General features: G+C 53.2%; 2 protein-coding genes across 2 annotated transcripts in view; both read left to right on the forward strand.

Annotated features, from left to right (window-relative positions):
- The window catches only part of mettl16 (methyltransferase like 16), a 23389-nt gene extending 19131 nt beyond the window's left edge, over positions 1–4258 (forward strand). Inside the window, 4 exon segments of the mRNA XM_035431783.1 lie at positions 2796–2879; positions 2881–2975; positions 3333–3457; positions 3574–4258. Coding sequence (XP_035287674.1) covers positions 2796–2879; positions 2881–2975; positions 3333–3457; positions 3574–3857 — 588 coding nt within the window. The 3' untranslated portion in view covers positions 3858–4258.
- Positions 4259–9666: 5408 nt separating this feature from the next.
- The window catches only part of LOC118236664 (max-binding protein MNT-like), a 24650-nt gene continuing 9316 nt past the window's right edge, over positions 9667–25000 (forward strand). The window contains exons 1-4 of the mRNA XM_035435207.1: positions 9667–10396; positions 20162–20813; positions 21815–21856; positions 22039–22150. Of these exons, the coding sequence (XP_035291098.1) occupies positions 10327–10396; positions 20162–20813; positions 21815–21856; positions 22039–22150 (876 nt within the window). The 5' untranslated portion in view covers positions 9667–10326. The remainder of the gene's footprint in view (positions 10397–20161; positions 20814–21814; positions 21857–22038; positions 22151–25000) is intronic.

The following is a 25000-nucleotide window of genomic DNA, read 5'->3' on the forward strand; positions in this document are numbered from 1 at the left end:
CATTCTGCCCCCCCATCTCCCCTCACTGCCTCCACCACCTCTCCCCCCCCCCGCCCCCGGAGACCAGTCTGAGGTGGATGTGATCTGAAAGTCTGCAAATTACACTTTCTCTCCCACCCTTTCCCTCTCTCTTTCTCTCCTTCCCACTCTCCCTTTCCTTTCTCTTCACCCTCTTCCCCTTTCTTTCCTTCCCTCTCTCTCTCTCTCTCTCTCCTCCCTTTAGCTTCCTGCGCCTCCTGTCTCTGTGTTTTTGCTCTTTGTGCTGGGCTACCCTCGTTGATCTCTGCAGAGTAAAAGCCCTTTGCTTGTGTGTGTTACTCCATAGTATCAGTATCCGTTGTGTGTAAAGGATGTGTCTGTGCACACGCTGACTGTGTGTGTGTGTGTGTGTGTGTGATACAGTGTGTGGGTGTAAAGGATGTGTCTGTGCACACGCTGACTGTGTGTGTGTGTGTGTGTGTGTGTGTGATACAGTGTGTGGGTGTAAAGGATGTGTCTGTGCACACGCTGACTGTGTGTGTGTGTGTGTGTGTGTGTGTGATACAGTGTGTGGGTGTAAAGGATGTGTCTGTGCACACGTTGGCTGTGTGTGTGTGTGTGTGTGTGTGTGATACAGTGTGTGGGTGTAAAGGATGTGTCTGTGCACACGCTGGCTGTGTGTGTGTGTGTGTGTGTGTGTGTGATACAGTGTGTGTAAAGGATGTGTCTGTGCACACGTTGGCTGTGTGTGTGTGTGTGTGTGTGTGTGTGTGTGTGTGTGATACAGTGTGTGGGTGTAAAGGATGTGTCTGTGCACACGTTGGCTGTGTGTGTGTGTGTGTGTGTGTGTGTGTGTGTGTGTGTGTGTGTGTGTGTGTGTGTGTGATACAGTGTGTGTGTGTAACGGATGTGTCTCTGCACACACTGGCGGCTTTGATGGATTTTATTGATTTTTCCTCCACTGTGAGCAGCAGGTTTATCAGGAAACAAAGACAGCCAGCGATCTCTCACACTAAGGTGGAGTTCTGTATGGCAAGGGCGGGGTTTATCATGATACAGACAGGGTTTATCATGATATGGATGAGGTTTATCATGACACAGGCAGGGTTTATCATGACAAGGGCAGGGTTTGTCATGATATGGATGGGGTTTATCATGACAAGGGCGGGTTTATTATAATATGGGCGGCGTTTATCCCAGCAATGTAGTTTTCGATTTAGCGCTCAAGTGCCCGTCCCATCACTGCAGCCTCTTCTGCCCGTTCAGGGAAGCGGGGCCTGGCAGCCCCCAAAGCCCTGCCCCCCCCCACCTCCCCCAGCCTGCTGACCGTAGCCTCCCTTCTTGGGCGGGGCTCTGGTTTGGGTTCCGCCGCTCTCGGGGCGTGGTCAGGGTTTGACTGTGGACCTTGGGGCGTGGCATTAACAGAGGCTCGGCCAATAAGCAAAAAAGTTTTTTTTAAATCTGCTCCTGTGATTGGTTCCTCTGGTGGCTGAACCTTTGTTCTGAGAGCTGAGCTGTGTGATGTCACTGATTGACTGAGTGTTTTACTGGTTGATTGATCTCTGGCTCAGTGCTTCTCTGTAAACAACTGACTGCAACTGCGTGTATGTGTGTGTGTGTGTGTGTGTGTGTGTGTGTGTGTGTGTGTGTGTGTGCGCGCGTGCGTTGTAGTAAGATTGTTGAAGCGCATTGTCTGCTCTCAGTTTGACTCCTGCACTGCATTGGTTCAGCTCTCCTGTCTCTGTAGTGGAGAAGGGGAAAATGCAGCTGAGGGAGCCCTCTGCTGGCTGTCTCAGATATTGCAGAATTATTTTTATTGCAAGTCACTGCCCATTGGTTCACAGTTGATGGGAGGTTTTTTTTCCCAGTCTGAGCAGAGGCTGATATCTCTGTTATAAGTGAAATGAGTCTCAGTCTCAGTCTCAGTCTGCCTTTCTTAAAATTTAGCTGTTTTTGCAGAGGTTTTATCCGGCACTCAAAAATAGTTATTTTAAAAGCATTGATTATATTTCTGGAGGTAAAAGGGGAAGCTTCCTACTTTAGGTTTTCTCAGAGAGGACAGACACAGCCTCTCTCTCCTCTCACTCTCTCTTTCTGTCCCCTCTCATCCATGTCTTCTCTTCCTTTCTTCTCTCCTTCTCTCTTTTCTTTGTCTGTCTCGCTCTTATCGTTTTCCCCATACTCCACAGCGGTTACCATGGAGACCAGAACTGTGAACTGTCTCGGCCTACCTTAGATAATGAAACTTTATGTCCGTGTGTGCGTGTGTCTGTGTGTGTGTCTGTGTATAAGTGTGTGTGTTTATAACCGTGTATAAGTTTGTGCGTATGTGTGTACAAGTGTGCATGTGTGTTTGTGTGTGTGAGTTAGAGTTAGAGTTAGAGTGAGCGTGTGTGATGTGTGTGATGCGTGTGTGTGTCTGTGTGCGTGTTTGTGATGTGTGTGTGTGTGTGTGCGTGTGAGTGTGTGTGTCTGTGTGTGTGTGCATGTGATGTGTGTGTGTGCGTGTGAGTGTGTGTATGCGCGTGTGTGTGTGTGCGCGCGTGTGGAACTCCTGATGCTGCTGGCCTTGTGTCACATGCTCCTTCTCTCCATCTGAAAGGATCGCACTCATTAGCCTTGAGACAATGCCACCCCTCACAACACTGACACAACACTCACACCGCACTCACAGATTGTGCTGTGCCTGGCCCTGGGTTCGAGGCCTGGGTCTGAATTCAGGGGGGGACTGAGGGGCAGATGAGCCTGGATTGGGGGGTGCGGTGTTGAGTCAGGCCTGTGTTCTCGTTACCCTCAAATTGTCTCTCCCTCCTCAGTCCCCCCCCTGTAAGAAGCGCAAGCTGGAGAAGGCCCGGAAGCCTCTGACTTTCTCAGTGCTGAGGCCGACAGTGAAGCTGCTCAGAGCCCCAGAGAGCGGCGACCCCCGCCCCCTGCCCTGTGGAGCTCATCACCGCCTGGCTGGAGAAAACCCTCACCGAGCTCAAGGTCTGTACTGTGTAGCATGTGTAATATCTGATAGCATAGCAGACATAGCATGTGATGCTAGCATAGCATGTATAGCATATGATGATAGCATAGCAGATATAGGATATGATGTTAGCATAGCATGTATAGCATATGATGATAGCATAGCGTATAAAGCGTGTGATGCTAGCATAGCATGTATAGCATATGATGATAGCATAGCGTATAAAGCGTGTGATGCTAGCATAGCATGTATAGCATATGATGATAGCATAGCGTATAAAGCGTGTGATGCTAGCATAGCATGTATAGCATATAATGATAGCATAGCGTATAAAGCGTGTGATGCTAGCGTAGCGCGTGTCGTGTCTCCGCAGGTGCTGCACAAGCGCGGTTCCCGGAGAGGAGGAGGTGGAGCTGAGCCTCTTCCTGACGGCGGTGGAGAATTCCTGGGTGCACATCCGGCAGAGGCGGCGGGACCACGGGAGGCAGCTGCGCGAACTCCCCAGGGCGCCCCCCTGCTGGAGGCAACGTCACACTGCACCCGGCCGAAACGCCCCAGCCCACGCAGGACCCCCCGGACCCGAGGGTCGCAGGTCACAGACGAGGGGGGGCCGGACTCCCGGGGGGGCGAGGGGCCGGAGGAAGTCCCCGTCGCAGTGGAACAGGAAGCGGAGAGCGGGACGCCCCCCTCCGGCCCCGCCCAGCCCCCCAGCCCGGGCTCGGTGCAGCACTTCCTGTTTAAGTGCCTGCTGAGCGTGCGTGAGGAGGGCGGGTCGGGGGACGTGGGGGTGCAGATGCACTGGGTGGAGGGGCAGAACCGCGATCTGATGAACCAGCTCTGCACCTACCTGAAAAACACACTCCACCGGCTGGCCTCGGCACCCCCTGCACCCCCGCTGGCCTCCCCATGACCTCCCCTCTGACCTTCCTGTGACCTCCAATGACCTCCATATGACCTCCAGTGCTACTTTCCCTTGAGCCTGTGACAGTTTTGTTTTTTTAAATTGGGACACTCGGTTGTAGTAGATTTTGCCCCGCGGACAGAATAACCCGTTTGCGCAGGAAAGGAAACTTTTGTTCCATTTTAATGAGTTTCTTGTTTAGTAGTCTGCTGCTGAGTCCAGAGTCTCTGTGCTGGTCAGCACAGTGTCTTTATATGTGTGTATCGTGCTACAGTCCGGGCTCTTTTGCAGCGCACTGGTTTTTTAAACATTGTTTTTTCATAAGCCCTTTGGTTTGGTTTCTGGTTCCGGTTGGTTTTTGGTTAATTCCCGGCCTTTGCTGGACAATAAAGTTCGGTTCGGTTCTGTTTGGTGGTGTTCGGTTCGGTTTTATTCCGGCTGGAATTGACTGGATATCGGCGCTTTAACTCTCCCAAACTCTCAAGTGCTGCAAAACCACCCCGAGAATGAATCCGGGACGTATGCTGCAATTCCTCCGGTTAGCCAGAAGGTGGAGCACGTTGCCTGCTTTAGAGCTGTCAGGAGCGCTTGTAGTGATTGACTGTGTATATTTGGATTGACGGGTAGTCACCGGCGGCTGCGTTAGACACTTCTGAAGAGTGTATTTGTGGGATTTATTTTCCTGTCCTCTAAATTGTAGTAAACACAAAGCCTTCTGACTCATGCAGCTGGTACATTAAGTCATCAGCATTGACATACTGAGCAGAAGAACAAACACACACGCATGCACTCAACACACACGCACACACACTCGCGCGCACACACACACACACACACACAGGCTCCGTGGGCGGGGTCATCTCCCACACTGTCCCAGTAGCAGGAAGTGGCAGCCGATGCGCGCTTCCTGACAGGAAACAGGAAGTCTGGAAGACCGCTCCAGTAAGAGGGGAGTGGGGGGGTGGGGGCTGGCCGGGCGTGTGATGTGCTTCTGAGCCCAGCGAAGTTCTACTGCAGAGCAGAGCGACTGATCTTGGATCAGTACCTGCCTCTCATACAGAACAGCAGCGGTCCGGGTGAGGAGCCAGCAGACCGATCCCAGATCAGCACTGTCACACTCCTGGGGTCGCAGTGGCTGCAGGTTTAATTCCGGTCCTGGAGGGCCGCAGTGCCTGCAGGTTTAACTCCAGTCCTGGAGGGCCACAGTGTCTGCAGGTTTAACTCCAGTCCTGGAGGGCCGCAGAGTCTGCAGGTTTAACTCCAGTCCTGGAGGGCCGCAGTGGCTGCGGGTTTAACTCCGGTCCTGGAGGGGGGCGCAGTGTCTGTGGGTTTAACACGGTCCTGGGTGAACGGGGATGGGGATGGGAAGACTGTGCATACGGGTAGTGATTCCCTGACACCAGGGGGCGCCACAGGGCGGTGGCCATCTCCTGTCTTGTGGAGGGCTGCATTGTGCATTTCAGTGCTTAATTGAAGTCTCTGATTGGCCCTCCAGGTCTCCAGTTTGCTCTGTGAACGTTAGGCTGAGATCTAGGTGTTGCTACTACATAATACAGAAACCAGAGCCTTCATAAATGTAAGAAACTCCCCCAGTGCTGACACTGGTCTGAGTTTAATGCTCAGTGCTCCCAGTCTAGCTGCACTTTAATCACCATGGCAACATGAGTGTGGGTGGGGACAGAGCCCATAAGAAAGGAGGTGCTAGAATTATGAGTCATGGAACCTGTCAGGAGGGTGAATCCCATTGGACAGCTTGGACTGCACAGGGAGGGCTCCCATTGGCTGGGACAAACGACTCTGCGGTTTCAAACGGATTTTTTAAAATTCTTTTTTTGTTTCCAGTAATTTCCCTGGGAGAGCAAGCATAAGAGCCGGAGAGAGAGAGAGAGTGGATTACTGGAGCTGACTCACAAGTCCCTGAATAAACGCGCACTTCCCTGTACTCGCGAATCTAAAATACCCCGCTACCACTTCACGCCGATCGAGCAAAGCGCTGTGACACGCCTGTCACCCGGGGCGAAAGCTCGCCCGTCCCGAGCGGGGATCAGCGTGGCATGCGCCAGACGCTCTGTCCTGTCCCGTCCCCCCCAGCGGTGGAGAGAGAGAGGGAGGGAGAGAGAAGAGAAAGAGAGGAAAAAGAACAGATTGTTGTCATGGTGTTTGTCGGGCTTCACGGCGGTCCTGTTCGGCTCCTGACCGACCCGTCTCATCTCAGGGAGTACTGTGCGCATGCAGCTGTGTAGAGTGTGTGTGTGTGTGTGTGTGTGTGCGTGTGTGTGTGTGTATGTGTGTGTGTGTGTGTGGCACCCAGCCCCCAATTCAGGCAGTTCATGGCTGAACACCCCCTCCCCCCCAGCAGAATGATTTTACCTGCGCTCAGGTATGCTGTTACCTCACCACTGGACCTTGGCCTCCAGCCCTTATCACCCAGTCAGGTGCTTTTCGGTTTATACCCTGGTCCCATCGTTTCCTTTCTGTGGGCGGGGGGGTAAAGCCTCTGACTGCTGATTGGCTGTTGGAAGCCCCATGTCCACGTGATGCTTAAAGAGTAATGTATAGTTGCAGAACGACGAGATCACTCCCTGTTCTAACAGATATAACCGCATGAGAAAAACAAAAATATACGACTATGGAAAAACTGACCGTTTCGCCCGCGCTGCTGCTCTCCGAGCAACCAGGAGGTGAGCTTCTCTCAAGCAGTCGAAAACCCGGGCTGTGTTTCTGAAGCTCACTTCCTGGTCCTCTTGAGAGATGTTGAGATCCCCCGCCCCCTTTTTTTCCCTACTGCGCGGTCTCTGGGTCCGATCTGTACAAAATGGCGGCACCCGAAACCAGCGTGTTTCCGCGGTTTCACGCGCCTATGGAGAGTCAATGGGTGACATCACAGTCACTTTGACCGTATGTTTTCTACAGTCTATGGCTGCCCTACAGGGCCTGGGGTGAGGGTAGAGGGGGGGTGGCGTTACCCTATAGGCCTCCCAGTCCTGCATGCCAGCTCCAGCTCTCACTTATTCAACCGGAGGGGTAAGGGTGGGGTGCACGGTCTGATGATCTCATGAAGGGGCAGATGCCTTGGTAGCCTGGTATGCTAGCTGCCAGGTCTCAGTGACTGTGATGTGAAAATCTGATGCAAGCGGTTAACGGTCTCTCTCTCTCTCTCTCTCTCTCTCTCTCTCTCTCTCTCTCTCCTCTCTCGTTCCTTCCCCCACTCTTTCCTCCCCAGTCTCAGTTGCTCTCTCTCCCCCTCCCTCTCTCTCTCTCTCTGAAAGCAGTGATGTTGAGGAACGTCTGTCTATCCTCCTACATGCCACAGCTACTTGCTCCTGAAGTGCCAGTGAGTGTGTGTGTGAGAGTGTGTGTGAGGGAGTGCATGCCAACTTGTGAATGGGATGGGTAGCGGGGTGGGGGGGGTGGGGGGTTAAAGATGTTTATATTCATTGAGATGTATAGTGACAGGCAGACCTTGTACATTACAACACAGGTCTTGGGTTGTGGCGGCAGACGGCAAGACAACACCCCCCCACACACACGCACACACGTACACACACAGAATAATGAAAACCTCCCACATGTGAAACGTATGTTTATATTTAGCGGTGTAAATGCTGCCCGTGTGAACGGCTCGTCGGTGGGAGGGGCCTTCGGAGGGCGGCCGTTCGATTCAGCCTTCGCAACGCTGGCGATTCCTCGCGCTCCCGTCCTATCAGAGCCTGTTGCTAGGCAAGCGCATGTGCGTGAGTGCGCGCGTGTGTGTGTGTGCACCTTCAGTAAGGGAATGGTCCCAACCCCCTTCTCTCTGTCTCCCTCTCTCACACACGCACACACATATACACATACATACACGCTCATTCACACACCCCCACAACACACACTGAAATCTTGCATGGAACACCGGCTGGACTCGCCAGGTTACCATGGCGACTCCCACGTGACTCACCTATAAATACCGCAGGCTGGAGGTTTCCTGGCGGTCTGCACGGCGATTCTGCGGCGGAGCGGCGGCTGCCGGAGACCCGCCGAGCCGCGTGTCTCTCCGCAGCGAGTGACATCACCCGTCTCGGCGGAGCTCGCGCGTGCACTTTCGCCGCCGGATACTGATCCGTATCATCAGTCTCGGAGCTGAATGGCGTAATTAGCCTACTAAACGCTTCAGTTAATAACTATTGCTTCGCGAATGAACAAAAATCCTGTTGCCGCCACTGTGTGCAGGCTATTTATGCTGACTGTAAGCTTTTAAGAATGTGTAGGGTTATATTTATAGGTTATTTCACGGGGTAAAAATTCTGTGAGATGCTGACAGTGAGGTTAATGTGTACTCGTGTGCGATAAGAGGACTTCGTCTTGTTTTTTGTTTTTTGGACCGGAGCTGCGAGAAGGAAAAACTGCTGTTTAAAAATATCAGCTGCCTCACACCCCAAGTCAGGAACACCCCCCCAATCTGCAGCACCCGTGGATAGTCAAAAAACATAGGCTACTTTGCCAATAAAGACGAATTCTGATTCTGAAAATGTCCTAAACTGTGGCGCACTTTCTTTCAGACACATTATGGGCCTAATAGAACCCATTACATCACTGCCTCCCTCTGCACAGAACCCAGGGAAGATTTAAATGTATGCATAAATTATCTGCAATGTATTTTATGCCAAAATAAGAATTATGTATAGGTCTACATGATAATTATGAGCAATTATCAACAGCAATTGAGTTTAAGACTGTATGGATTTCTGTTTCTGTTAGCAAATTATTTTTTATTATTTGAATTATCAATAATCATAATAATACTGGAGTAGCCTACATATTTATATTAGAATATTGTGCGACATCTTATCTTGTGAGAAGTTCAAAACCTCAAACAAATTCAACACTACAGCAAGCCTCCTTATAGTTGGAGTGGAGTTGGAGAAAAATGTGCTCGTCCCCTTTAAGAGTGGACATGCAGCGTTCCGGCAGCCCCGCCCACTCCACGCTGTTTCGGATTTATTGTAAAAGCAGTAAAACGATCCCGTCTGCACGCCTCCCCGCGCCGCGCCCAACTTCGCGTGAGCGGGCGACAGATTAAGTGGGCTATGCATCAGTCAGGGAAACACGCCGACGTTACAAACGAAGCCTGGAGATCAGAATTCGTTTTTAAAGCAACAAAGTCATTTAAAATCTTATTTTATTAGAAACGCCCCCCTCCCCTACAAAATCCCATTGTGACATTCACGTAGGCGCCACGCTCGCATCCAAATATGGGCATGTGGGCCGGCGGGTTTTCTAAATCCACAGCCCTTCCATGTTGAGGAAGGTTAGGGTGAGAAATAGTTTATGCATCTCTTATATTTTCAGCCAAGGCTATCAAAACCTCTAATACATGGATTTGTCGAACAACGTCCTTCTGCACCGGTAAAATACCGCAGGGCTCGAACGCGGTGGCAAAATATGCAGCTAGTCGTCAGGGTCGCTGGCGGGAGGGGTGTGGCGACAGCGTCAGTTGTCCCGCCTGATTGACAGGTAGCGAGACAGTGGGCCCCGGTCTCGCCCTATCCTTCAAATGCAAATGAGCCGCACACAGGCAAGCGCTGCTGCCCACGTGGACAGTCACCATGCCTTGTTGTTCTCCTCGCCGATTGGTTGCCAGGCATCGACATGTTTTAATGGAATGCAAATGGACTGCAGGGCAGAGCTGTCATCAAGACGCGGCGAGCGGATCTGCACGCGGTCTCTCTCCCTCCCTGCCCAGTACCGCCCCGTGGCACTGTGACAGATTCGTTTTTTTTTTTTAACTCGTTACACTTCAACACTCACTGTATCATGTGCAATTTCAGGTAGCCTACTGGTTTTAAAATTTCGTTAACTACTTCTGGTGACATTGTTAACAACCGTATCGTCACGTAGGCTACAGAACTGAATGCAGTTTGTGCATTTAAAAAGATATCGCTTTACAACGAAGGGCATACTTCACATAACTCGTTCTGTCAACCAAGACTGTTCTCTGCGCTGGTACAAACCACAAGCGCCCGTTTTGCGAAAATGAAGTCATTTAACACAAGGGCTTTGAAATAGCACGTGTTCGTTTTCTTCTTCTTCCACGCTAACCTAATAGCACAGTTGCACACGGGGATTAAATCACGTAATTCTCACATGGGTTACATTCCAAATCCCTCTTCATTACCGGCCGAGACGTCGTTTTTCCGTATTTTGTGTTCTCGTGCCTGGGAGGGGTTAGTAATGTGTGGTGGGCGGGCCAGAGCGGTGTGCCGTTCGTCTTGTTGTGTTTTCGGGTACTCGCTTCGCCATCTTGTTGCAATCCCTCTACGTGTGTAGAAGGCTCCTCGCGACAGGGGATCCGGATACTTTCCCCCTCTACGTTTCAGGAGACCAAGATAAAGGGGTCCCGTCAGATAGAACTAACTTAAAATACACACAAACAACAGATACCCTCTGCAACATATCAACGTTATTAACTCGCGACCGACTTCTGCTATCCCGGGAAGAGATGAGCATCGACACGCTTTTGGAAGCAGCCAGGTTTTTGGAATGGCAAACCCAACAACAGATAACACGTGGTAAGGGGGGACAGGGGCAATGGTGGGGGTGCAGAATCTCACGTCCGGGACAAAACCTGTCTTTCGGTGACTCCGGGCGTGCTGTTGAAAAAACAAAAACCTTTACTTGAGCAGCAAGATAAGCACGCCGGTAAACACGCGCATGAACCAAACGTTAACAGTCTGAAAGTACCGCTGTGGAGTTTTCACCCTCGCTGCCGTATCTATTTTGGAACAATAGTTTGTCAGTTGTACGATGCAGTGCAGTTCTGTGGACCTTTCGGTGCTTTCGCACGGGGAATCGGCACCTTCACATGGTTTAATCTTTGCGTCCTGTAAATCGCTGTGTAAAATGTCTGTTCGTCTTGCTGTAGGCTACGGGTTCAAATCTACGATATAACTATAATTAGCTTGCTACTACGCTGGTTCAGTAGCCTGACGCTGCGGCGCTAAGGGAACTGTGGGTGGCTACATACTTTCTTTTGACAGAATCGCATACTGCGCGCGCCAAAGCTGCTGGGCGCTACATTCGTGCCTGGCTACAGTCGAGCGCTTTTTGCTTCGCTACAGTCGTTCGATGTGACGACGTGCAGCCAGGGCAACCGATTGTGCAGTCCCCTCGAGGATTCCGCGGTCGGTTCGCCGCATAGTCTTGTAACTTGGGCAGTGTGCATTTAGACTCACTCGTCTAACCAGCTGCCCCGCATCCAAAGATCTTTGTAAGAAAAGAACGATAGGACGAAAAAAAAGAAAGTTCTTTGCGTTTTTGGCCGCGGGTTAAATTCATTTTCAGTTTTAAGGGCGGTGGCAAAACACGAGTGGTGTGCCATTTTTTTACATAATGACCTTACATAGCCGGGTGGTTAGCTATCATATGACGCACGGTTTCAGCCTACTTCCCGTTCTAGGTAGTAACCGCTGAGCTGCGATTCCCATGCTTTTGGAAATCCCGTATATGTTCCTGGGGAAAGCCGAAATGCTTTCCCTATGCAGACACGCATATCGTGTGCGGGTATTCGCACGTTATTTCGGGTCTATTTTTAAAATCTTTTTCTGTGGAATTCGGTAACGTCGAGGGCGCGCGCTAATCGCCTCATCTGGGAACGGCTTTTTTTTTTCTTCTTTTTTTTTGTCTGCTGGTGACGTGTCAGTTCGTCCACGCCTCCCAGCTAATACCGCGTGCCTGAAGAAGCCCACCCCCTTTCGACCACGTGCGCGCCAGGCGCTCCTGCCAGACTCGCGGCGTTCCCCCTCCCCCCTCCTCCTCCTCTCCGTGCGACTCACTGACTGGCGTGGGTCAGCGTAGGGAGGGAAGTAGGGCACTATTCCCCGTCTCCCGCTGTGTTAAGCGGTTATATAACGTGCATTTGCGTGCATTTTAAAACTAGAGCTTGCCTGCACGACATCGCCATTCCTTCTTAACTCGCTACCAAACAGAAAATTTGTGAAATTAAATTGAAACGTGTACTTGTAGCCTACCGTATATTTCCCTACATTGTATGAATTCTCAGCGTTAAAATATGTGATTTATCTAGGACAAGGAGGCGGTTCTCCACCGGTTAATGAGACCGGGCGAGGGACGGAAGTCTCGAGCGGGCGGATCAGTGTGTCGTGTTGTCAGCAGCGAATTTCATCATAAAAGTAACCAAACAGAAAGACTTTGTGCTCGAACGGCGAACGTTCGAAATGTTCTGTAGATCAGTAAACGGCGTTCCCCGCGCTTCTTTAATTTTTCACCGTTCAAGTTCACCGCGGTCGTAGGAAATCCTGCTGACCTGCAAAATTCTTTAAGACGTTTCTGGGCGTTGTAACGACCTTTGCCTTCTGGGCTGCTTGGCTGCTTTGAAAACCATTATCTGAAGCTTGATTTACATCTCAATCAGGGAAAAAAAACAACAGTCTTTGCAATTGTATCTTATGGAACACCATGCGGTACCAGATAGCACCAAATCAGTCACAAAAAATCAAAATACTGGAGGATTCGTGTCAGCCAGTGGAAGATTTTCTTAAGGGCAAATACAAGCTCTAGTCAAATTATGCAAATGAAAATTTATGAAAGGTATTTTTGATTTATGGATCAAGTTTTGCCTCTTAAGGCGAGAGATGAGTGTTTAAATGCAGTCCCCCCCTTTTTCTTGTTCTCCCCGTTGTCACCGTGGATACGACCAATCAGACGGCAAGTGAAACGCTGAAGGCTTTGACCAATCATCTAATAGCTGGCCCCATGTGGGAATGTGTGTGTGTGCGCGCGCGCCAGTGTGGCGATGTGTGTGTGTGTGTGTGTGTGCGCGCGCAAGTGTGTGTGTGCATGTGATGGAGTGACTGAGTGTGTGTGCGCGTGCGTGTGTGTGTGTATATGTGTGTGTGTTTGAAAGCTGAGTGCCGCTCTAAGGTAACTCTTCAGGATCTGCTGACTTTCAGGCGCACTGTAGATCCTCCCTCAGCACTGCGGCCCATTCTCTCACACACACACACACACGCACGCACACACACTCAGTCACTCCATCACACACACACACACGCACACACACACACTCAGTCACTCCAACACACACACACACACACACACACTCTCTCTCACACACACACACACACTCTCACACACACACACGCACGCATACGCACACACACACACACACACACTGCTTTTGGGCACTCCACCGGCTCCCGGTCCTCCCAGATCCCAGAGGGCCGAGGGGTATGAGTCTCAGTTTCATGTTCCTGCTCCTCTGCTTGTGTGAATGTTGTGTGTGTGTGTGTGTGGTGTGTGTGGATCTGTGTGGGGGTGTGTGTGGTGTGAGTGTGTGTGTGTGTGTGTGTGTGTGTGTGGTGTGGTGTGTGTGTGTGTGTGTGGTGTGGTGTGTGTGTGTGTATGTGTGTGTGGTGTGGTGTGTGTGTGTGTGTGCTGTGAGTGTGTGGATCTGTGTGCATGTGTGTGTGGTGTGGTGTGTGTGTGTGTGTGTGTGGTGTGTGTGGTGTGTGTGGATCTGTGTGGGGGTGTGTGTGTGTGTGTGTGTGGTGTGGTGTGTGTGTGTGGTGTGGTGTGTGTGTATGTGTGTGTGTGTGTGTGTGTGGTGTGGATCTGTGTGTATGTGTGTGTGGTGTGGTGTGTGTGTGTGTGTGGTGTGAGTGTGTGGATCTGTGTGCATGTGTGTGTGGTGTGTGTGTGTGTGGTGTGGTGTGTGTGTATGTGTGGTGTGGTGTGTGTGTGTGTGGTGTGGTGAGTGTGTGTGTGGGTGTGGTGTGTGTGTGTGTGGTGTGGTGTGGGTGTGGTGTGTGGTGTGGTGTGTGTGTGTGCATGTGTGTGTGGTGTGTGTGTGTGTGGTGTGGTGTGTGTGTGTGTGTGGTGTGGTGAGTGTGTGTGTGGTGTGGTGTGTGTGTGTGGGGTGCGGTGTGTGTGTGCACGGGGAGGGTGGTCGGATCTCGTTCCCTCCTGATGCCGAAACATTTAAAATAAAAAGAATAAAAACTGCGTCATTGCTGGCTTCCAGGCTGTGAACGCGGGTCCTAAACTGCGTTTCTCGCTGTGTCTGGGCTCTGTGGGAGGTGGCGCTTCGGGGGTTAAGCGGTGATGTCACTGTTTGGAGCGGGACGATGCGAGCCGGCCGGTCGCTGCAGCGTCTGAGTGTGCGAATTCCCTGCGTAGCGATTGGCTGAGGGCCGCGTGTTCGGGCGGGAGACTTCTGCCGGTGATTCCGTCCTGTTTGTGTCAGGCGAGAGCCGCCGGGTGTTAAATTCTGCCTCAGAAGCTCACCGGCAAGGCTATAAAAACACCCAGCAAGAGGAGTGTGTGTGTGTGTGTGTGCGTGTGTGTGTGTGTGTGTCTGTGTGTGTGTGTGTGTGGGAGTCTGTGCGTGTGTGTGCGTGTGTGTGTGTGTGTGTGCGTGTGTGTGTGTGTGTGTGTGCGTGTGTGTGTCTGTCTGTGTGTGTGTGTGTGTGTGTGTGGGAGTCTGTGCATGTGTAGTGTGTGTGTGTGTGTGTGTGTGTGTGTGTGTGTGTGTGTGTGTCTGTGTGTGTGTGTGTGTGTGTGTGTGTGTGTGTGTCTGTCTGTGTGTGTGTGTGTGTGTGTGTGTGTGTGTGTGTGTGTGTGTGTGTGTGTGTGTGTGTCTGTGTGTGTGTGTGTGTGTCTGTCTGTGTGTGTGTGTGTGTGTGTGTGTGTGTGTGTGTGTGTGTGTGTGTAGTGTGTGTCTGTCTGTGTGTCTGTGTGTGTGTGCGGGCGTCTGTAGTCCTGGTGTTGAGATTGAAGGTTATTATACATGTTATTACTGTGACCTTTTCCACACACATACACTCTTTTTCTCTGTCTCTCTTTCTCACACACACTTTTTCTGACTGTCTGTCTGCCTCTCTCTCTCTCTCTCTCTCTCGCTCTCTCTCACACACACACACACACGCAGACACACACACACTGTTGCCCTTGACAGCCTGGTATACCCTCTATGTATATGTCCATGTTTATATGTGACTTGAAGTACCCTACTTCATGGTCAGATCTCATTTCCTCCTGCTGCCAAAATATAGTGTCCTGGTATACCCTACTCCAGGGTAGTGTAGTGTCCTGGTATACCCTACTTCAGGGTAGTGTAGTGTCCTGGTGTACCCTACTCCAGGGTAGTGTAGTGTCCTGGTATGCCCTACTCCAGGGTAGTGTAGTGTCCTGGTATACCCTACTTCAGGGTAGTGTAGTGTCCTGGTATACCCTACTTCAGGGTAGTGTAGTGTCCTGGTATACCCTACTTCAGGGTAGTGTAGTGTCCTGGTATACCCTACTCCAGGGTTGTGTGGTGTCCTGGTGTACCCTACTCCAGGGTTGTGTAGTGTTCTGGTGTACCCTACTCCAGGGTTGTGTGGTGTCCTGGTGTACCCTACTCCAGGGTTGTGTGGTGTCCTGGTGTACCCTACTCCAGGGTTGTGTGGTGTCCTGGTGTACCCTACTCCAGGGTTGTGTGGTGTCCTGGTGTACCCTACTCCAGGGTTGTGTGGTGTCCTGGTATACCCGACTCTGGGGTTGTGTGGTGTCCTGGTGGACCCCACTCTGGGGTAGTTTATGTTGTGTATCTGACTGTGGGACTGTAGCCAAGCTAACTCTTGTGACCCGCAGCAGTAATGGTAGCGCTAGCGTTAGCGTCTGGTCATGTGTCTGATGCTGCTTGTATTACGGGTTTGGCTCGTGCTTGTTTTGCTGTTTGTGCACTGATGTGTGTGTTCGCCTTGTTGGGGTTCTTGCAAATGGCTGTATGTCGGTTTCTGGTGTGTGTCTGTGCATGCATTTGTGTCGGTGTGTGTGTGTGTGTATGAGAGAGAGGGAGTGTGTGTGTGTGTGTGTATGAGAGAGAGAGAGAGAGTGTGTGTGTGTGTGTGTGTGTGTGTGTTTATGTGTGTGTGTGTGTCCATGATTGCGCGCGTGTGTATGTGTGTGTGAGTGTGCCAGTGACTGTGTGTGTGTGTGTGTATGAGAGAGAGTGTGTGTGTGTCAGTGCATGCGTGTGTATGCGTATGTCCTAGTGTGTGTGTGTTAGTGTGTGTGTATGTGCGCGTGCGTGTGTATGTGTGTAAGTGTGTGTTAGCGTGTGTGCGTGTGTGTGTGTTGGCGCTCAGTATCTCTGCTGGGTTGAGGGACTCCATCTTTATTGAAGTGGAAGACGGCTCTCTTGTGTCTGCTGCTTCTGACGTTGCAGCTTCCATGGCAACTGGACACCCCCCCCACCTCCCCCCTCCCCCACTCAGGAAGCTCTTGCTGCTTGGCTGCTGCTGTGGTGGTGCGTGTGTGGATGGGGGAGGGAGCTGCCGTCTGATTGGCTGACGGCGGAGCCTGGAATTCCGGGGTTCCTGGCTGGCTCGGCGAGCTTTGTCTGGAACGCTCTCCAGGGAGGAGGCGGAGCCTCGCCTCCTGTCCGTCAGGAAAGAGCCGTGCAGGCTTAGCCCCGCCCCCTCAGCGCATAGCCCCGCCCCCCCCCAGTACTGCACGCGGCTGCATCACCCCTCACACAGCGTGTCTTTGTTCAGCTGCTCTGGCCTGTGACCCCACCCTCTCTGATACACCCCCCCCCCCACAGCCTTTTATCCTGATCTTTCCTTCTCTCTCTTTACCTCTGTCTCCTCTCCATTTCCCCCACTCTCTCCCTCTCTTTTTCTCTCCCGCTCTCTCTTTGTTTTTCCCCTCTCTCTGTCTCTCTCTCTCTCTCTCCCCCCCCCTCTCCCTCTCTCTCTCTCTGTCTCTCTGGTTTGTTGGTGGTTGCCAGGGGCGACCAGCTCCAGTGTTCTTGGGGTGGGGTGAATGTCAGCCGTGTCGTGACCTCACTGTGCCCCGACCCTGCAGTGCAGCTGTCTGCGCAGACCCTGCCTGGACAAACCTTTACTGTCTGCGCAGACCCTGCCTGGACAAACCTTTACTGTCTGCGCAGACCCTGCCTGGACAAACCTTTACTGTCTGCGCAGACCCTGCCTGGACAAACCTTTACTGTCTGCGCAGACCCTGCCTGGACAAGCCTTTACTGTCTGCGCAGACCCTGCCTGGACAAACCTTTACTGTCTGCGCAGACCCTGCCTGGACAAACCTTTACTGTCTGCGCAGACCCTGCCTGGACAAACCTTTACTGTCTGCGCAGACCCTGCAGACCCTGCCTGGACAAACCTTTACTGTCTGCGCAGACCCTGCAGACCCTGCCTGGACAAACCTTTACTGTCTGCGCAGACCCTGCCTGGACAAACCTTTACTGTCTGCGCAGACCCTGCCAGGACAAACCTTTACTGTCTGCGCAGACCCTGCAGACCCTGCCTGGACAAACCTTTACTGTCTGCGCAGACCCTGCCCTGTTTGTGCATGTGTGAGTTTGTGTGTGTGTGTGTGTGTGTGTGTCTGAGTGTGTGTGTGTCTGAGTGTGTGCTGGTGTGTCTGAGTGTGTGCGTGTGTGTCTGAGTGTGTGTGTGTAAGGAGAGGTTACTGCCTCTGCAGTGCTTGCTGTCATAGTGCCAGCCTTGCAGCACTAATAACACAGCTGTGAGAATTGATTAGCATTGCTCCAGATCACCTTCCCCATTCTGAGAGCAGCCAATCACAGCGCTGCTCTCCTCAGGGAGACAGATTTACCATAAACAGGTCCATCTTTGCCCCTCTCTGCTGCTGGATGATGTCACTCTCTGCAACTGCAGGTTTCACCAGCACAACTTTCGCAGGGACCTGCCTATAGCCATGTATTAATTCCGGACTTCTTATTGGCAGAGGTGCCCCCCAGGGCCAGCTGGGAGATGTAGTCCTTTAAGCCTGGATTTGGGCCTGCAGAGTGGGTGTCTGGCTGTGCCAGCTTAAGAGGCTTATCGCTGGGATTTCAGCCCCTCTCCTGCCACGCATGGGCATGGGCACGGATTCGCACCCGAGTTCTGCTAAAAGCTCCTGTTCCCGTGATGGACCCCTTCTTTGGGAAAGGGAGGGGGTCCAGGTGTGTGTGTCTCTTCCGGGGGAAGGGGAGCCCATTTCTGGATTTCGGGATGAGGTCAGCCTTTCGTTGTTTAACTGGCACGGGCTGTTTGTGTACTGTGACGCTTGCCCGACAGCTGAAGGGCTCTGTGTCGTTGGAAGTGAGCTGCTCCTCGGTGATGTAATCCGCTGGTGAACCGTAGCCAGCGTGCGGAGCTCGTTAGCTAGCTGCAATCGGGGCTAATTAGTGGAAACACAAACCCGGGTACGCACAGCCTGTCCTCAGAGCCCACTCAGGGGACCGACTCAGTCTCCACCAGCAGGGGGCGGCGCTCAGAACAAACAGGCCTCTGCTCACGAGGAGGTGCGATGTCATGTGGGGTGTGCGGGGGTTGGTAGGATTGGGGGGGGGGGGGGTAGAGGACTTGTCATGTTTTCCCTGACCACCGCCTCACCATGGTAACCACACCCCGCGCTCTCTCTCTCTCCCGACGCCAGCCAATCAGACGCGCCGTAGTCTGCTGGGGATTAGTCCTGTTTAATTCATCACCGTGTGGGGTTAGTGTGGCTCATAACACAGCTGCCTCTCATGGCCTGCGTGCATAAGGAGCCTGAGCGTGACTGACGGCTGGTCTGGGATCAGTTTGCCCTTCAGCTCATAGTGGGTAAGTCTATGGAGACAGACGGCAGCTACTGATCCTGGATGAGCCTTTCTGCTCTGTGATGCTGTATGAAAACCAATCCTGTTCTAAATGGTAAATGGACTGCATTTATATAGCGCTTTTATCCAAAGCGCTTTACAACTGATGCCTCTCTTTCACCCATTCACACACACACTCACACACCAATGGTGAAAGGCTGCCATGCAAGGTACCAATCCGCTCGTTGGGAGCAATTAGGGGTTAGGTGTCTTGCTCAGGGACACTTCGACACGCCCAGGGCGGGTGATCGAACCGGCAACCCTCCGACTACCCGACAACCGCTCTGACCTCCTGACCACCCATTTTGGCTGGTAAAGGATGAGGGTTGAGAGCCAGACTGACTCCGCGGTCCCCCTCAGAGGCTCTATGAGTACGTGCCCAGGATGTTGTTTTGTGGTGCGAGTTCTCACCCCTGCCCCGATGCTCGCTTTGTTTTGGGTTCTTACCCACGCGCCTGAGCTTGCGCAGGATGCCGGGTCCCGCGTTAGGAGGAAACAGTCACACCTCGCCGCAGAGCTCCCCTGGTTTCGCTTTGAGAAACGCATCCTACGTAAGGACTGAAATGCGTCACTCACTCAGCACTCTGTCAGCTATGGAGTGCACTTGCACTTTGGCTAGAATTTGCTTGTGTGTATGTGTGTGTGTGCGCGCGTGTGTGTGTGTGTGCATGCGCCTGTGTGTGAGCGTTTTCAATGCCTGTGTGACTCCTTTATCACAGCCGAGGTCAAAGGTCGGGGACAGGGCTGAGAATCAGGAGGAGCGCGTCACATGACCCTCATCCTCAGGTTGTCCTTGTGCTCCCTTTCACCCAGCTCGTTCTGCGGTTTTGTTTTCTTTTTTCTGTTTTTGTCTTTTTTCTCTCTCTCTCTCTCTCTCTCTCGCTCTCTCTCTCTCTCGCTCGCTCAAGGCCGTCTCTGTCTGTGTGGCCGTTCCGCAGAAAGGTGGCGCGTGATTGGCTGACGCGCTGAGAGGCCCGTGTAGTGTTTTGTGGTTGTCCCGTGTGATCCCGTCATGCTGTCAGTGTTGGCAGGGGAACTGCAGGCTGCTTGTGAGCACATGGGGGCAGATACCGGCTCAGGAGAGACCCCCACCCCCGGGGTCTCTCTGAGCCGGGCATAAGGGTGGTTTCTCTCTGAGGTGTGAATATGCAAGGGGAGGTGTCTGTGCTGACAGGCTGGTGCTCTCTGTGAGTGAGAGAACTGAGAATGAGTGGTTTCTCTTGAAAAATGAGTGTGGTTTCTATGAGTGATGTATGGATGGTTTCTCTGAGAATTGCACGTGGGTAGTTTCTCTAAGAGTGACACATGGGTAGTTTCTCTAAGAGTAAAACATTGGCGGTATCTAAGAGTGCATATGGGAGGTCTCTAAGAGTGCATGTGGGTGGTTTCCCTGTGAGTGCATATGGGTGGTTTCTCTGAGTGGCACATGGGAGGTCCCTTTGAGAGTGCATATGGGTGGTTTCTCAGAGTGCATGTGGGTGGTTTCCCTGAGTGGCACTTGGGAGGTCCCTTTGAGAGTGACATATGGGTGGTTTCCCTGTGAGTGCATATGGGTGGTTTCCCTGAGTGGCACATGGGAGGTCCCCTTGAGAGTGACATATGGGTGGTTTCTCTTTGCCGTGCTTGAGGGTGGTTTCTCCTGTGTGACGTGGGTCTCTCTCCCCCGCAGAGGAGAGCCAGCGGCGGGAGAAGGTTCTCCAGGAGCGGGAGGTGGAGCAGAGGAGGGAGGCGGCGACGTTGGCGCATCCTGTGCGAGTGAACCATGTGACCTGGGGGGAGGAGTCTCCCATGGAGCACCAGCTGACCCCGGTCCCGCCCCCTCCGCTCCCTCCCCCCGTGCCCATCACCGTCATTCCCATCCCCGTGGTGCCGGGTAGCCCCCCCGCCTTGGCCCCGCCCACCGCTGCGCTGTCCCCGCCCACTGCGCCTCGCCTCAGCCCCGCCTCCCCGCCGCAGCACCAGCGCCCCCTGCTGGCCCAGGTGAAGCTGGAGCCGGGCTCCCCGCCCCACTCCGGCAGTCCCAGCATGCAAATGCAACCGCAGTCACAACTGCAACCACCGCAACACCAACCCCCGCAGCTGCACCAACCCCCGCAGCTGCACCAACCCCCGCAGCTGCACCAACCCCCGCAGCTGCACCAACCGCAGCAGCAGCAGCAGCAGCCTCCGCCCCTGCAGCCCTACCCGGGAACCATCGTCTCCACCTCCCAGCATGCCCTGCCCCCGCAGCCGGCCCTGCTCCAGGCCCCGCCCCCACAGCCCACTCGCCCCGCCTCCCTAGAGGACGCCCGCCACCTGGACAGCAAGAGGAGGCCTGGCGGGTGAGCAACGCTGTGATGCGCACACACCTGAACACACACACCTGTGCTCACACACACCTGAACACACCTGAACACACACACACACCTGTGCTCACACACACCTGAACACACACACCTGTGCTCACACACACCTGAACACACACACCTGTGCTCACACACCTGAACACACACACCTGTGCTCACACACACCTGAACACACACTCCTCATATACCTGCACACACACCTGAACACACACTCCTACACACATACCTGCAGGCGGGGGTCACTGTGACCGTTGGTCTGGTTCAGTAAGTGGGGAAATATGAAGTGATGGAGTTTGGAAATCTCTTCCGTTTGGGTGATTGAGTTAGAGTCCATTAGGCTGCACCTCGCCCACGTCGTGATTGGGTTTGTGCTGAGATACGAGATGGAAAGTATTCCTCAAAGACCCGTCAGTTTTCGCCTGTCAGTCAGAAGCGCTGTTTATTTACAGTAGAGGAACCCCGGTCCTCTGCCAGCTCCTCTGCTGAGCGCTCTCAAGCGCGACGGACACTTAGTCACGCCTCTCTTCTCCGCTTCCTTAGATGCTTTTTTTGAAAGCAGACACTGGAATCCTCTGTGAATTTCATTCCAACGAGTCACCTGACCAGCTGTGGCTGCAGCAGGGAATTCTGGGAAGAGGGGCTGGGGAATAAGGGGTGTGGTTGTAGTGTGACTCATTGGATTTGGGATGGGGTTTGGGGAATAAGGGGTGTGGTTCTGGGATGGGGTTTGGGGAATAAGGGGTGTGATTGTAGTGTGTAATTGGATTTGGGAGTGGAGTTTGGGGATTAAGGGGTGTGGTTCTGGGATGGGGTTTGGGGAATAAGGGGTGTGATTGTAGTGTGTAATTGGATTTGGGAGTGGAGTTTGGGGATTAAGGGGTGTGGTTGTAGTGTCTAATTGGATTTGGGGGTGGGGTTTGGGGAATAAGGGGTGTGGTTGTAGTGTAACTCACACCTGTGCGTACCTGTGTTCACAGGGCAGGGACACGAGAGGTGCACAACAAACTGGAGAAAAACAGGTGGGTGTACTGTTCTGGGATCAGCCTGTGGGAAATCTGTTTAGATCAGGAAAATATTTACATGCGTATAACGAGTCATGAGTGTTTTATGTTCATACCCAGGTGTGTGGGGTTTGGTTTGGTTCAGTGGAATCCCTGTGGTGCAGTAACCATAGTGACAGATCTGTGGCTCCTCCCCCTAGACGTGCGCACCTGAAGGAGTGCTTTGAGACGCTGAAGAGGAACATTCCCCACGTGGACGAGAAGAAGACCTCGAACCTGAGCGTGCTCCGGAGCGCCCTGCGCTACATACAGGTAAGAGCCGCCGCCCGGCCACGCCCACGCCCACAGACTCCTGGAGCTGCAGGTGGGAGCTGCAACTTTGGGAGTTGTAGTTCTTTCTGCATGTGGATTACTGCTTATGCAGAAGCACTATGGGTGTTGTAGTCCTCTTAATGTGAATTACTGCTCATTCAGAAGTACTGGGAGATGGAGTTTTCCGTGTGTGTAGATATACTACCGGTACAGAAGTGCTGGGATTTGTAGTTCTCTGCGTGTGGATGACTGCTGGTCAGGAGCACCTTGGGAGTTGTAGTTCTCTTTGCATATGGAAATGAAACCCCTGTTTTTGGACATGAGGTGTGAGCTGAGAACGTAACCCGGGTCAGGCGGGTGGTGTGTTTGGGGCCGGCGCTGTCCCTGCGTGGGCTGAAATGAGCATCGGGTCTGAAAAAGTGGGTCAGAAGCTGGTCTGACACGGGTCCCGAAAATGTGGAAAATGGGTGCGAAATTGAACCTCTGCGGTTCTCTTTGGGCGAGAGGAAAGACGGCAATATAATACTGCTCAGGCCCTGCCCGTCTGTCTGTCCGTTCTGCCCGTCTGTCCGTCTGTCCGTCCGTCTGTCTGTCCGCCAGATAAACTGCCGCTGCTCCGCTGGCAGTGGTGAAACCAGGGGGGGCCAGGGGCTGTAGTCTGGGGGCGGGGCTGTAGTCTGGGCCCACGCTCCGCGGGGATCAGTGTGAGTGTGTGTGTGTGTGCGCGGCCCCTGGGTGTGCGCAGCAGGGGTAGGGAGGTGCGGGGGTGGGGCGGTGCGGGGGTGGAGGGGGGGAGATTGTCCAGAGACAGGTGAGGCGACTGTAGAAAATAGGGCAGCATGGGTACTTAGTGCCCCCCCCCCCCTCACACCCCCATCCCCTATGATTAAGCAGCATGGGGCCAGGGTACTGTACCCCCCCCCACCCCACCCCACCACCAGACTGACATTCACCTCTCTCTCTTTCTGTCTGTCTGTGTCTCTGTCTCTCTCTCCCTCTCTCCCGTCCTCTCTCCATTTTGGTGGGATGAAATATAGCTGTGTGTGTGCGCGTGCATGCGTGTGTGTGTGTGTCTGTGTGCTTGTGTGTGTGTGCGCATCTGTGTGTGTCTGTGCGTGTGTGTCTGTGTCTGCGTGTGTGTTTGTGTATGAGAGAGTGTGTGTTTGTGTGTGAGACTGTTTGTGTGTATGTGTATGAGAGTGTGTGTATGTGTATGAGAGTGTGTGTCTGTGTGTGTGATTGTGTGTATGTGTGTATGATAAACACTGATAGAAATCTGGAGTAAAAGCAGAAGTGATTGAGTGTGTGTGTGTATGAGAGTGTGTCTGTGTGTGTGTGTGTATGTGTATGAGAGTGTGTCTGTGTGTGTGTGTATGTGTATGAGAGTGTATGTCTGTGTGTGTGTATGTGAGTGTGTGTCTGTGTGTTGGGTTGCTGTTGCCAGGGAGATGAAGCCCTGAGGTGCAGGGAATTGTGGGACTTGTGTGGATTTGTCTTTTTTTTACCCCGCTCTGCATTTTGTGGTGCAGGGCAGGCTGTGCAGCTGTGCCTGTGTTTGGACTGTGCTGTGTCTCCAGGCTGTGCAGCTGTGCCCGTGTTTGGGCTGGGCTGTGCTGTGTCTCCAGGCTGTGCTGTTGTACTCATGTTTGGGCTGTGCTGTTGTGCCCCTGTTTGGGCTGTGCCCGTGTGTGGGCTGTGCCCGTGTGTGGGCTGTGCCCGTGTGTGGGCTGTGCTGTGTGTGGGCTGTGCTGTGTCTCCTGGCTGTGCTGTTGTTCTCATGTTTGGGCTGTGCCCGTGTGTGGGCTGTGCTGTGTCTCCTGGCTGTGCTGTGTGTGGGCTGTGCTGTGTCTCCAGGCTGTGCTGTTGTGCCTGTGTGTGGGCTGTGCTGTGTCTCCTGGCTGTGCTGTGTGTGGGCTGTGCTGTGTCTCCAGGCTGTGCTGTTGTGCCTGTGTGTGGGCTGTGCTGTGTGTGGGCTGTGCTGTCTCTCCTGGCTGTGCTCACTAAGTCCCGCTCTCTTGCTCCATATTACTGCTGTGGACAGGACTCAGTGGAGTGGCTTTCTGTCCACCTCATGCATGCTTTTCTTCAGAGTGGTCAGCTTGCTCCCACATTCCCTCTCTCTTTCTCCCACTCTCTCTTTCTCCCTCTCTGTCCTTCCTCCCTCTCTCCTCAGCTTACAGAGTACCTGCGTGTGTCTTACCATCCTCTCCCTCACTTTCTGTTTCTCTCTGCTTTTGTTTCTCTGTCTCTATCTCTCTGTTTCTTTGTTTCTCTTTCTCTCTGTGTGCGTGTATGTGTGTCTCTCTGGGGTGAGCGTGTGTGTGCGCGTCTGTGTGTGTGTGTGTGTGCATGCGTGTGTGTGTGCACGTGTGTGTGTGTGTGCACGTGTGTGCGTGTGTGTGCGCGCGCGTGTGTGTGTGTGTGCACACATGTGCGTTGGTGCGCGTGTGTGTGTGTGCGCGCATGTGCATTGGTGCGTGTGTGTGTGTCTGGCTCTGGCTCTGGCTCAGCTCAGTATCCACGTGAGCGGAGAGCACATGGCTAGCGTGCGCTGTGTGACATCACAAGCCCCCCCCGCTCTGTGCTGTCTCCACCCTCATCTCAGTGTGAGAGCTCAGGCAGCTACTGCTGCAGCGCGTGGAGAGAGGGAGAGAGAGGGGGAGGGGGGGGAGAGGAGGGAGGGGGGGGGAGGGGGGGGAGAGGAGGGAGGGAGGGGGGGGAGGGAGAGGAGGGAGGGGGGGAGAGGGAGGGAGGGAGGGAGAGGGAGGGGGGAGAGAGAGGGAGAGAGCGGAATGAGATAAAGCAAGGCAACGGAGAGACAGAGGGAGAGAAGAACTGAGAGAGAGAAAG

Source organism: Anguilla anguilla, chromosome 9 (assembly GCF_013347855.1).
Source record: "Anguilla anguilla isolate fAngAng1 chromosome 9, fAngAng1.pri, whole genome shotgun sequence".
NCBI lineage: Eukaryota > Metazoa > Chordata > Actinopteri > Anguilliformes > Anguillidae > Anguilla > Anguilla anguilla.